Source organism: Dermochelys coriacea, chromosome 5 (assembly GCF_009764565.3).
Source record: "Dermochelys coriacea isolate rDerCor1 chromosome 5, rDerCor1.pri.v4, whole genome shotgun sequence".
Taxonomy (NCBI): domain Eukaryota; kingdom Metazoa; phylum Chordata; order Testudines; family Dermochelyidae; genus Dermochelys; species Dermochelys coriacea.
In genome coordinates, this window is record NC_050072.1 from 36,996,972 (window position 1) to 37,010,922 (window position 13,951).

The 13,951-nt window shown below is 39.8% G+C and overlaps 1 protein-coding gene across 8 annotated transcripts in view; it reads left to right on the forward strand.

Annotated features, from left to right (window-relative positions):
• GPBP1 (GC-rich promoter binding protein 1) overlaps positions 1 to 13,718 on the forward strand; it is a 60,113-nt gene extending 46,395 nt beyond the window's left edge. For all 8 annotated transcript variants that reach the window (XM_038402520.2, XM_038402519.2, XM_043514441.1 and 5 more), the window contains 6 exons: positions 203 to 387; positions 1,491 to 1,631; positions 2,427 to 2,591; positions 7,961 to 8,142; positions 11,607 to 11,709; positions 12,761 to 13,718. In XM_038402520.2, the coding sequence (XP_038258448.1) occupies positions 203 to 387; positions 1,491 to 1,631; positions 2,427 to 2,591; positions 7,961 to 8,142; positions 11,607 to 11,709; positions 12,761 to 12,919 (935 nt within the window). In that variant the 3' untranslated portion in view covers positions 12,920 to 13,718. The remainder of the gene's footprint in view (positions 1 to 202; positions 388 to 1,490; positions 1,632 to 2,426; positions 2,592 to 7,960; positions 8,143 to 11,606; positions 11,710 to 12,760) is intronic.
• The last annotated feature ends 233 nt before the right edge of the window (positions 13,719 to 13,951 follow it).

Consider the following 13,951-nt stretch of genomic DNA (forward strand, 5'->3'; position numbering starts at 1 on the left):
ATGGCAATTGAAAGTCAGAACAGTTACTTTACTTGCCCCACACCACATGAGTTATTGGCAGATCTGAGATTGAACTCATCAGTTCCTGATTCTCTGGTCTCTTTGCCCTGGACCACACTGCTACCCAACATTTTGTATCCTGAAACATCAGGGAAAAGGCTCATTCTCTGATTTATTTTATGTTGCTTTTGTTTCTATATAGAATATCCTCTGAATCCAAAATCTAGATCTCCAAGAATGCTGGTCATTAAAAAGGGTAGTACAAAAGATTTACAAATATCTGGATTCCCTGTAGTAGGAGGTCTTCATTCACAGCCAGTCAAGAATGGAACGGGTACAAGTGTTTATAAAGGATTAGTTCCTAAACCTGCTGCTCCACCTGCAAAGGTAAGTTTGAACTCTGTTGGAAATATGAATAAGTAGTCTGTGAAATGTGCTATAATTTTTGATACACTTGTCTCGTATCTCGGAGACTACTGCTTCATGTAGCATTACCATGCTTAAGTACGGTTATACTTAAAACGTAACTGAACATTTTTCTGAACTGTATTTAGACCCTTCCTATTTCTGATGCATATTTTTGAGGTAGGATAAGAACTGAACAGTGTATTCCAGGTGAGAGTTGAAGAGACAGTTGATTTATGTAATATGAATATATTTTCAGTATTTTTTTCTGTTCAGTTCTTTAATTCATATAAACATTTTCCTCCTCCTCCTTTCCCCCCCCCGAGGCATGCAGTAGAGGCTTTCATCAAGTTTTCCATAATGACAATCTCTCTCTCTCTCTCTCTCTCTTTTCCCCCATCCCCCCCCCCCCGTGGTTCTGGTTAAATTTAGAATCCACAAGTGTAATGACTTGGTCAGATTATTCCTTCTAATTTGCATTGCCTTGAATGAGTTAAGAGTGAAGATACAGGGTCTGCACAGGTATTACTTAGGGTGTAATTTGGTCTGCAATACTCCCGGTAAGGTATGACTGAAATAATGCAGCTTGACTCTCAGAACTCAACCTGAATTTTCAGAGCTGGCAATAGAATAATAAAATTAAAAAAACTGAGCCTATTTGTTATTGAAGTAATTGAAAATAAACATAGAACACCAGTGCCATTTTAGATGTGATGTTTTTTTAAATGAAGCCATTGCCTCTGTGTTAGGTTCATCCTTACCTCACTTCAGGAATTTACACGCTCTGTATGTAATGAAAAAAATTATTTGAGGGTGAAAATATTTTGAGTTATTGAAAATGATTTATTTAATATTGCAGTGCTAGATATACTACAGAATATTATACACAACTTTTGAATTTAATTTGGTCTGTTTAGATAACTAACAGAACAAGGTATTGGTATAAGAAATACCAAATTTACATTTGATTTATGAATTATTTTCAACAAGAAAATAGTTTTTGTATTGTCTAACAGAATGACCATGTTTGTTTTTTTTCTGAATAAGCAGACCTTAGTTAATGATTGGTTTTATTTTTCGTTTAGCCTGCACAGTGGAAAAGCCAAACAAAAGAGAATAAACTTGGGACTCCATTCCCTCATGAGTCTTCATATGGTATTGGCAACTTTAATGCTTTCAAATCAACTGCCAAGGCTTTTAGTGTATCACAGAATTCCGTGAAAGAGGTATAGTATCTTTTTTTTTTTTTGCATCATATCCTTTTAAAATTTCAAGCTATTAATCTGAGTAACCTGCTATATGCTGTAAGTGAAAACTGTTGCATGCAGTGTTGTAGCCATGTTGGTCACAGGGTATTAGAAGCAAGATGGGTGAGGTAATATCTTTTTACTGGATCAATTTCTGATGGTGAGCTTTTGAGCTTGCACAGAACTCTTTGTCAGATTTGTCCGGACTGTCTTCAGACCTGAAGAACAGCTCTGTTTAAGCTTGAAAGCTTGTCTCTCTTACAAGCAGAAGTTAGGCCAGTAAAAGATGTCATCTCTGAGATTAAATATTTAAATAGTTAATATTTAAACTTCACCAGTGTTATATATCTCAAGCATTGGCAGTACCTGCTGACCTATTTTGTGGGTTTGGAAGGAGGAGAGGTGGATGGTTTAGAAGATGTTAAGTCTGAGAATGTTGAACATAAAAATTGCTGATGGTGTGATACAATTCCAGAAGTACCACCTTTGAGGCAATACTCTAATACCTTCCAAATCTGATTTATCAGTGAGTGCACACCGAATACATCCCCTACCCATGGGTAGTTGGGAATTTTAATAAACTCCCCTCTTTATTTTTACTATATTATGTAAGCATACTAAGTCAGTTCTGGACTCTAGATTCAGGTGAAAATACACTAAGTGTACATTTTTAATTCTTGCTTAGTAAAAGGAACTTGTCTTGTGTCCTATCCAGTAAATTTGTCTTTAACTTGCCAATTTTTCAGTGTTCTTACTTTTTCCCCCCCGCATTAGTGTAATCGGTCAAATTCTTCATCCCCTGTTGACAAACTTAATCAGCCTCGATTAACAAAATTGACAAGAATGCGCACTGATAAAAAGAGTGAATTCTTAAAGGCATTGAAACAGGATAGAGTTGAAGAGGAGCATGAAGATGAGAATCATGTTGGGGAAGAGAAGGTAATTCGATTCACCAGCTGTTACAGATATAGTTGTAATACATTTCAAACCACACACACATTTGTTTTATTTGGTTATAATGAGACTTTCACTTTCTCTGAACACTTACAACTGCAAAAAACTTACCATGACAGAATTTCTAGAAATATGAAGTGCAAAACAATAATGAGGTCAGGATCCCAGGCCTGTTTTAATATTAGAAAAGATGAATTATCTTTTAATGTCCCTCGGGTATCGAACCATGTCCCTTTCTGAACATCACTTAGTCCCTTTTTATAATGAAAATTAAAATATTAACTGGGATCTTGATGGCAGAGTATGAAATTATACATCCAGCTACTATCTCTCCAGTTATACTTATGACGTGTATTCAGTTATTCACCTATGCACAAACTCTTGACTACTCCTGTGAATATTCCCATTAAAACCTCTCCTCTCACATGTTCTTCTGCTGACTTGGGGCATGTCTACACTACAGACTTAAGCCGACCTATGTTAGGTCGATTTACAGCAACGACAGTAATTACTTCAGTGGCTGATGTCCACACTACCCTCCTTCTGTTGGTGGTGCGCGTCCTCAACAGGAGCGCTTCCACTGACTGAAGAGGGGCAGTGTGGGAGGCTGAGAGCCAGTGCGCTCATCTCTGCGCAGCTCCCCGCCGGGATCCCAGTTGCCCTCCGGGCTCTCAGCTCCCCGCTCCCAGCTGGGCTCCAGTTGGCCAGCTTTCTTGTCAATCTCGGGGCTCCATACTGGAGCCCTGAAATTGACAAGGCAGCCAACCACCAATGTAAGTAATGCAGTGTCTACAAAGACGGTGTTGCCCTAACTACTATACCAACATAATCCCTATGCCTCTCATGGAGGTGGAATTATGTTTGTGTAGTAGAGCACTTACATAGGCAGGACAAGGCTGTAGTGTGGACATGACATAATGAGATCAACATAAGTTACCTTACATCAACCTAACTATGTAGCATAGACCAGCCCTTAGATTTACTCTTCTCAGTAGGCTGTGGGGCATCTGTTGCATACTTTTTAGTACACTTTCACAAGAGCATTTCAGAAGCTCAGTGGCCATTATGGCATATTTTCAAACAGGTTTCTCTCTAAAGTTTTATTATGTGCAGGACTCTTTGCGGGTAAATAAAATTGGCAAGTCTTTTCTCCAAGTAGCTTGTGATCAAAACTAGGCACAACACAGCAAAGGCTGGAAATAAAAGTTGGCGTGAGTGAGGGCTATAATTGTTAAAACATGATTACTCATGTTAATTCCTTGCAATGCTAATTATATTATTTATAACTTTCCAAATTGTTAATTGCTGTCCGTGTACAATGAAAAATGTGTCCTGGAATGTCTTGCTCAGAATTCTACTGTATGGGTTTTTAAGCAGCGAACTTAAAAGCCATCCAACAATTGTAGTTTGCAGAAGACTATATACATAATCCACCATATCTGAGCATTGTGGTATATTTCCTCATTTTGGAAGTAAATTTTCTGCCACTGATGAGAAATTGCAACTATATAGATCTAGTAGTTCCCTCATTTCCTGGTCTAAACTGAACCTAATCTAAATCGTGAGAATTTACTAATTAGTCTTCTGGTAAATGGTGGTAGCTTGGTGTTTAGTAAATGGTAGGTACAGAAAAAAGAAGATTCCTAGCTTCAAGTCCTGTGCTAAGTGTAATCAGTGGATCTCAGTGGTTGACCAAGACAACATATGCCTATAGTTGAGAAAATAAACATCCTTTATTGAAAACATATGGCATGGAAGATTCTGCAGCATTGTTCAGTTTTCTGCTCAGTTGTCAGGCTTACTAATGCAAACAATTGGACCCTAAAAGATTCAAGTTCCAGGCCTCTACAGAGTTCTTTCTAAATTGTTTTCTCTGTCACTCAGGTATCTGGATAGTCAGAAGAGGTTCCAATTGATCCTCTATCCTTGGTCAAGCTACATGAGTATTTTTATCTTAGGTACTCATAAGGGAACCTATCACATTGTCCAGTTTGGGGCTCACAGGTCTGATGACCTACCAATAGAATAATGCTTCAGAATATATTAGTCTGCCAATCCCCTTCTTTCCTCTAATGGACAGAAACCATTAAGATAGTGGGCGGTTTCCACTTATCAATACACCTCTTTTTTTTTTCCCCCATTAAATTTTAGATGTTCTGATGGTCAGTCTCTAACAGAATGGAAGAGAATATATTCTATATAGAACATACCTGAGAACAGTGCATATGTCAAAAGAGCCCCTTTGAAATTCCAAATGTGAAATTGTGCCTGCATTTTGCATGGATGCCACATCAGAAACCTTATAGTGTCGGGAGCTGTTCTGGAAATATTCCTTCTGGAGATCTCTGCTACTGATGCAGTTCATCATAGAATATTTGATTAACATGCATGTAATCTTAGTTAGGAGGCAAACTATTGTTATAACAATACTTTGAAGATTTATCAGTTCTTCAAAATGGGAAAGGGGAAACAAACGTTTAAGTTCTTTCTTTAAATACTTTAAGATTAAATTCTCATACTAATGTCCACCATTCAGTAGTTACCTGGATACTTGGAGGCAGCTGTGCTTAATAAGGTGGTTGGTTTTCTAGAATGGCAAATACATGAAGTTAGTCCAATGGAACTGTGTGTGGAGAGAGAGCCTGAGTTACTGTTGTAAAGTCAGATTTTTCATGTAGTGGAGTGAAAATTTGCATGGATTAAGGAGTTTGAATTGGTTGCAAAAGGGACTGGTTGCAGTGGGCTCAGAAGTGGCTTAGAAGTTACTGAGTAGCAGAGACAGGTGGGAAAGAATGAAGCCTGCATACTCTCCTGATAAGCAGCAGGAAGAAGACTTTTCTTCTAGGCTGGTACTGGAGTATGGTTCAGGCAAAAGGAAGTAATGCTGTTTCTAAGGCTGGTGTTCTGCTTTGTGCCTGAGCTCTTGGTTTCTAATATGTTGGTTAGGAAGTGGAGAATTCTTAAGGATAGGAGTGGGAGTAGGTTTGGCAACTGAGATTTGAGGTGGATGAGGCCAGACATGCTTATTGATTGCTGCCGATCTCCTCTGAGAGACTGATTTGGGGATCATTGGTGAAGGAAAGAGCGAAAGCTAGACAAAAGGGGAAATAGAAAGCTGCCCTGTTCTGCTGATTGCTTTTTAATTAAAAAAAATCACAGCACTGTAAATTTATACAGTACTTCAAAAACAGAGTAATTAGATCAGGCTTTGTCACTCTTGTGACAGACAGGTTTGATGGGGGAAATCTTGTCGTGGCATTTAAGCCCAAGTATAATAATCTGTCCCATAAAAGGGTTAAATTTGGGATGCTGTTATTTCAAATAGTTCCCAACTGATATTTGGCCATATCTCAAGCATAACTAGCAATTTTGTTGATAGCTTCAACAGAGATTGAAGACCGAAGAAACATGGGTTCTGAGCTACCCTCCCTTACCTATAGAAATGATTCACCCAGGGCAGGTTTAAGAGACACTGGCAGGGTGGAGAGAAAGGGGAGCTTGCAATGCTGTTGTCCCATGGTACCTGATCTGTGGCTGAACTCTAGGTACTACTTTGAATGTTGATCCATATTTGTATTCCACAGTGGGTATACATAAGCTCCATGTACCTAAACTGGAGAATTCCTGCAAGCAGTGTCATTGGGCTGTGCCTGCACCCCTACTTTCCTTGTGTTTCACTCAGAAGGTATAACTGTCATGGAGGACGGACTCTCTCTCTAGTTTGTGACCGGAGTCTATTGTCTGGAGCTGATCCTTTGTCTACTTCCTATAAATATTCAGTTACATATATTTTTGTTGTTAGTTTTCTGATGGTTCCCTAGTTACTTAATGTTAGAATCCCCATCCCAGGGAACCTTCTCTGTCTCCTGGCATGTGACTTAAATTATGTCCAGAACACCGGGCTTCAAAAACTGCATCTCCTGCTCTGGCTCACTTTAGGTCAGCGACAACCACCAGCACTGCTTCTACCTTGGAGAAGCTCAGATGTCTGCTGAGCACAGTATCAACTGCTCTTTTCCCAGCTGAATGTGGCAGGCATGAGAACTCCAGCTTCAGAAGCACATTGTGGAGTATGCAATGAGGCCTCAGTCAGACTTGTGCCAGGGAAGCTCACTGTACATTGGCCAGAGTCATTGAGGAGCATGCCACCTAGTACTGTCTGACTCCAGAGCAGAAAGGATCAGAGGAAAAGACCCTTTGTCTGGGCCCTGTCATGAGAATAAAGAGCACTCTCTGACTTAAAAGTAGATCCCCCCTTCTAGGAGGAGAGATCCATCCCCAGCCCTTTCCAAGTTGTGGCCAAGTGTGCCCAAGCCACAAGAATCTACCACCTCTTCTTCCTCCTCCCCCCCGAAAGCCTTATGGGCAGATCAGAAGGCACATAGGGGCAAGGATCCTTTGGTGCCAGCCTCTGCACCAACTTCCGCATCAACTGTAGTACCAATTAAAACACTAGGACCCAAAGTATTGGGAACTGCTGGTACTGTCGAAAACCATCAAGTTGGAGACTCATTTACCAGAAATACCATCAGAGCCCCATAAGGAACTACCATCGACACATACTCTGATGGTAAAGGCGTGCACTGGGTAAGGGGGATTCAACTGAAAAAGTTGGGGACCACTGCTGTACAATGCAACAGGCAGCCTCAGTAGCATCACCTCAAGAGGTGTCCCTGCTTGATATTTGCAGGGCAGCTATGTGTAGTTTCATCCACACGTTCACGAGACATATGCATCATTTTAGCACAGCAGTTGCACATGCAGCTATACTAGCATTCTTGCACCCTCCTCCGATTACTGTTCGTAGTTACCCACAGTGGCATACACACAGGGACCAGCACTTGAAGAAAGGGAAGTTACTTAACTTATTGTAATGATTTCTTCAAGAGGTATGGTCCCTGTCCACTACCCTGTCCCCATCCCTTCCCCTCTGTGTTGGATCATGACGAGATTCGTGGTAGAGAAGAAACTGGATATATAGTCAGTCCACACTATCTGGAGTCACAGGCATCAACAACGGACCCTAATTGCAAGAAATCTTCAGTCTCAGGTTCGTGGATTGCATGTCTACCCATAGTGGAATCCAGACAGGCACCACATATCTCAAAGAAGTGTAGTTAAAATAAGGTAACTAACTTCCCTTTTCCACTGCTGTGGGCAATCCATTACCTCTAACTTTAAATATATTGAGAAATATGAATAAAGATATTTTGTGAATTGATGGTGAGTTGCTCCATTTAAAGTTAATTTTAAATGTTGCATTATCCCAGAAAAATGGCAGTTTGCCAGAGTATTACTTTGTAGATAATGTGTCCTTTGAATTATAATGTATATTTAATGTACTTTTTTAACAGGATGACTCATTTAATTTGCATAACAGCAACAATGCTCACCATGAGAGGGACATAAACAGAAACTTTGAAAATGAAATTTCTCAAGAGAATGGAAATGCTTCAGTGATTTCTCAGCAGATCATTCGATCTTCAACTTTCCCTCAGACAGATGTCCTTTCAAGTTCGCTTGAGGCAGAGCATAGGTATGTACTTTATATTGATGCCTGTGTTGGCTGTTGAACATCTTTTCTGAATTCATGGCCCTACCAAATTCACAGTCCGTTTTGGTCAATGTCACAGTCATAAGATTTTAAAAATCATAAATTTCATGATTTCATCTATTTAAATCTGAAATGTCATGGTGTTGTAATTGTAGAGATCCTGACCCAAAAAGGAGTTGTGTGGGGAGGAGGGAGGTTGCAAGGTTATTGTAGGAGGTGGGTTGCAGTACTGTTAGCCTTATTTTTCTGCTGCTGCTGGCAGCAGTGCTGCCTTCAGACAGAGCTGGGCAGCTGGAGAGTGGCAGCTGCTGGCCGGGAGCCCAGCTCTGAAGGCAGAGCCACCGCCAGAAGCAGTACGGGTGACATGGTATGGTATTGCCACCCTTACTTCCTCACTGCTACAGGCTGGGCACTGCCTTCAGAGCTGGGCTCCCAACCAACAGCCGCTGCTCCCTGGCTGCCCAGCTTTGAAGGCAATGCAGAAGTAAGGGTGGCAATACCGCAAGCCCCCTAAAATAACTTCGTGATCCCCCTGCAACTCCCTTTTGGGTCAGGACCTCCAATATGAGAAATGCTGGTCTCCCCTGTGAAATCTGTGTACTATAGGGTAAAAGCACACAAAAGACAAGATTTCACGGTCCGTGACACATTTTTCGTGGCCATGAATTTGGTAGGGCCCTATTCATGACTGATATAAACTTAAGTAATTTAAATATATGGATAAAACTCATATATTCATAGTTAATAGTTTAATAGTTAGTTGGTTTAAAATATAACTTCTCATGGATTGTTCTAAAAACCGAATTGTTCGACTTTTTAATGTTTGATCAGAGTCCATAGGACTAGGTTTCATTTGCCTGTACTGGTTCTCTTATGCACTGTCAATTTTAAAAGACCACATTTTGGGCTTTTGGAGTTCTTTAGACTGAATTCTACATTAACATTCTCAAGTAGAAGGAATCTTAATTAACCGCGCCTGCATTCTTTCTGGTAAGGCAGTGACATGTGTTGAACAGTGTTCATCTAAGTATTCTACAGCCTTCCAGATTAAGATGACTTTTCCCGAAGTGTGTTTCTGGGATTGGATTGTAGTGAAGGTGTTCTCTGCATACACTATTGGTTTGGTAAACTGAGCTGACAGTCCTGATTCCTTGTACTGGTGCCCTGTGAATGGACTCTTCTAGAGTTTCTTTTGGTGGTGGTTGACTTGTGGGAGGACTCTTATGTGGCTCTCTTGAGTAAAGTGAACAGAACATGTTTGTCACTATATATCAAATGGGGAGGTAGGGGGAGATCTTTCTCATTGTTTCCCTTCTTCAAGGAACAATTTCTGTATGGCATCTTTTCTAACACACAGATCCCATAAGGTATTAAAGAAGTTGGGGCAGGGTAAAGCCTCTGAGTGATTACAAGCAGACCCAACCTGAGTTCATTAGTCCTTGTAGATTTTCCAGAACAGGAAAACTACTCTTCGGTTATCCTATTATAAAGCTGTATGTTTCACCATCTGGTAATGTTACTAGCTCAAGCATGGAATCTGAGTTTTGGTCTTAACAAATTAGTGGATCCACTGTTTTGAGCCCATCGATCAGTTGTCCCAAATACCTTGAATCTCCTTGCTAATGGCAATAGCTTAATGAACTTCAGGTCCTTATTGCTAACACATTGTCTGTTATAAGACAAGCTGTACACCAGCATTCTAACTTTCTGCCTGTGGTCCAGCTTCCATCTCTTGGTCTTTTGCTTCCAGTCTGTTTTTTCCTTGTTGCCATGCTTCTGTAGAGAAACTGGGAGCTAAATAAACCCTCAGTTCATTTTTAGACTGATAGAACACTATTGTCAGCCCTAGAAAATAGATCATATGGCTCATTCTACGAGTGATCAGAAACAAGGATGCTGTCTATTATGTAAACATTATGTCCTTGCCTCCTCACTCACGATGACATGAGTGGTGGTGGTCTCTTTGTGAAAAGTAGATTTTTATGGGTATCTCTTCAATGGGCCTCCCTAGTTAGCAGTTTATCTCTGCATGTGTAAATCATAGAATATCAGGATTGGAAGGGACCTCAGGAGGTCATCTAGTCCAACCCCCTGCTCAAAGCAGGACCAAATCCCCAACTAAATCGTCAAGCCTGACCTTAAAAACCTCACCTAGGAAGGTGGTGGAATCTCCTTCCTTTAACGCATTCCAGTGCTTCACCAATCTCCTAGAGAAAAAAGATTTTCCTAATATCCAACCTAAACCTCCCCCACTGCAACTGGAGACCATTATTCCTTGTTCTGTCATCTGCTACCACTGAGAACACTCTAGAGCCATCCTCTTTGGAACCCCCTTTCAGGTAGTTGAAAGCAGCTATCAAATCCCCCCTCATTCTTCTCTTCTGCAGACTAAACAATCCCAGTTCCCTCAGCCTCTCCTCATAAGTCATGTGTTCCAGTCGCTTAATCATTTTTGTTGCCCTCTGCTGGATGCTTTCCAACTTTTCCACATCCTTCTTTAGTGTGGGGCCCAAAACTGGACACAGTACTCCAGATGAGGCCTCACCAGTGCTGAATAAAGGGGAATGATCACGTCCCTCGATTTGCTGGCAGTGCCCCAATTATGCAGCCCAAAATTCCGTTTGCCTTCTTGGCGACAAGGGCACACTGTTGAATCGTATTCAGCTTCTTGTTCACTGTAATCCTTTTCTGCAGAACTGCTACCTAGCCATTCGGTCCCTAGTCTGTAGTGGTGCATGGGATTCTTCTGTCCTAAGTGCAGGACTCTGCACTTGTCCTTGTTGAACCTCATCAGATTTCTTTTGGCCCAATCCTCTAATTTTGTCTAGGTCCCTCTGTATCCTATCCTTACCCTCCAGCGTATCTACCTCTCCTCCCAGTTTAGTGTTGTCTGCAACTTGCAGAAGGTGCAGTCCATGCCATCCTCCAGATCATTAATGAAGATATTGAATAAAACCAGTCCCAGGACCAGTCCTTGGGGCACTCCGCTAGATACCGGCTGCCAACTAGACATGGATCCATTGATCAATCTGGTAGTGACTTTCCTAACTACACAGTTTGCATGTGCAAGTGCCAGGTATTGTGGACACATTTTTGAAGGTCTATTGAAAGCTTCACGTTTAGCATTTAGACATGTTTGATTAATTTTCAAAGTTACAAATATAGGCATTTACTGAAGAATTAGAACAACTCTGAAGGACAAGCTCATGTTTCAACCTGTTTACATAGGTTAAATAAAATAAAAGCAACAAACTCACCCTGTGTCAAAAAAAACATAATGAAGTATGTGTATTTTGCAACTGGGTATTGTTGATTGCTTGCAAATTTTGAAGACGTGTATCTATTTAAGCAACGTTCAAAAATCAGAATTCTGAATGTTTGATGTAAATGTCAAAATATTGTCCTTTCTTTCTTTCTTTCTTTCTTTCTTTTTTTTTTTTTTAAAGGTTGTTAAAGGAGATGGGTTGGCAGGAAGACAGTGAAAATGATGAAACCTGTGCTCCACTAACAGAGGATGAGATGAGGGAATTCCAAGTCATTAGTGAACAGGTGATACTTACTAAAAACTACCAAGCATTACATTTTCTATTTGTTTACACTGTGTTTCAAAAAACACAATTGAGGGATTGTCAAAACTGGATTGTGACAGTGAGTGAACTGGGTAGCTCGAGATGACTCTGCAACAGGTACATATTATAAATGTATTGTGTTCTGCAATATGAAGGGAAATTCAGAAATCTGGATGGCTTTACAGGATTAATGGAGTAGTGTTGTCCCATATTGGACCCAGGATATTAGAGAGAGAAGGTGGGTGAGATCTTTTATTGCACAAATTTCTGTTGGTGAGAGAGACATAAGTTTTGTCTCTCTCTGTCCAACAGAAATTAGTCCAATCAAAGAGATTACCTCACCCATCTTGTGTGTCTTAGAGGGTTTTGGCACTTATGACTCCCTCCCTTCTCTTCCCCTGCCCATTTGTTGTTTTTTTTTTTAAAATCCTTAGAGCCTTGTGCAGATACAAAATTTGTACAAAATTGATCGGCAGAAATCTGTAGATTTTCAGAGCTCTAAAATCCTCCCCTCCTGCCTTTAAAAGGTTAGGGAGTGAGCCTTGAAAATTCATGCTGCATCAAATGTCTGTCTGTAAAAGATAAGCTTACATCTAGGACTTGCAGTAAAACTATTTAATTTCCTTTCATTGCTACCAGTGATGGAGCTGCACAGATTCCATAGGTTCTCCAATTCCTTCATCTCAATCTGACTAGAGGGGGTTTTCTTACCTGCATGCTTCTTTTTGCAGTTGCATAATTTTCTAAAATCTTGGTTTTCTTTGGCTTCTGCAAACCTTTGTCCAGTAATTTCCAAGGAAAAGGGGTGAAGAAACAATTCTGACCTTGTGACAGTTTTTTTCTTATTTTTAATATATGATCCTAATTGACAAGAAGAAAAATCTTTTTCTTTGTGTTGAATCTTACATTATACATATGAACTGTCCTATGAGAGGCATAGTAGTTGGTGTACAAAAAAGCAATATTGTTTTAGTGTAATTCATTACTGCTGTCAATTTTCAGCTCACTAAATGTTTGTTTTTACATTTCAGTTACGAAAAAATGGCCTTAGAAAAAATGGCATTCTAAAAAATGGCCTCATCTGTGACTTTAAATTTAGCCCCTGGAAAAACAGCACTTTCAAACCCACTATTGAGAATGAGGATACAGAGACAAGCAGCAGTGACACATCAGATGATGATGATGTGTGAAGAATTTTCTAACAGCTTTAGAAGCTTGTGTGATCTCATGCAGGTTTGGGGGTGAATTGTTCAAGCCCCCCACCCCCAAACTATAATTTATGTAGAAAAATACCCTGTTAGAGGAAGAATGTTTGTTTGGACTTCTATGAAGAAAACAAGGAATGTTGTGTTGGGCCGTGAACATTACTATAATTACTTTGTAAATCAATATTGTAGAATGAGGACTTTGGTTGATCCAGCGTCAACTTTCTTCATCACTGCAGCATTTCTCGACTAGCAATGTGACAATGTAACAAATGAGATTTTCTCATTTAATAATAAAAGCAAAAATTGTATAATGTTTTGCAAAGCTTCTGTCTTAAAATGTCCAGGTCTTTAACAAAAAGGGGCAACTTGACAGTGTTTTGCTTGCTGAGTCATTTCTTTCTTACAATGGAAACCCTCAAGTCTACTTTGTACGCAAAAAAAATATGGGCAATGTAGCATGTTGGCTAAAATGAGCAAAGTGCACTAAAACTTTGTTTTCCTGAATTGAGCTGTTGTACTGTTCCACTTTTTCCAAACATAATTGCTCTTTAGCCATTAATAGTTCAATTATTGTTACAGCAAAAGACTATTGCTACAGTTCCAGATTTATAGAACTGACTTAAAATCAAGAGCTTTATTTGGGTGCTGCAAGGTCCAGGAGCCTGAGTGGATGTTAACAAAGATTTTTGTTGGAAAATAAACATTTTGATAAATTATTCACATGCAGAAAAATTGATTATACTAACTGGATCTACATGGAAAATAAACTGGATTTACAGAATATTGTCTCAGTGCATAGCATCACAAGTATTTGTTTATAAAACCCAATTACAGTTTGTTTTATCTTTATCAGGTTGCAAGTATACTGTGACAGCAATGGTTGACTTTTAAGCTTTGAGAAAGTAAAACAAAATTTGATCATCAGACTTTGCATTTACTGCTATGTCAGTTTCATCTGTGCTAATAAGCAGTTTATTTCAGTGGCCTTGTTTAAAATCTTGTTTTATAGTCTCA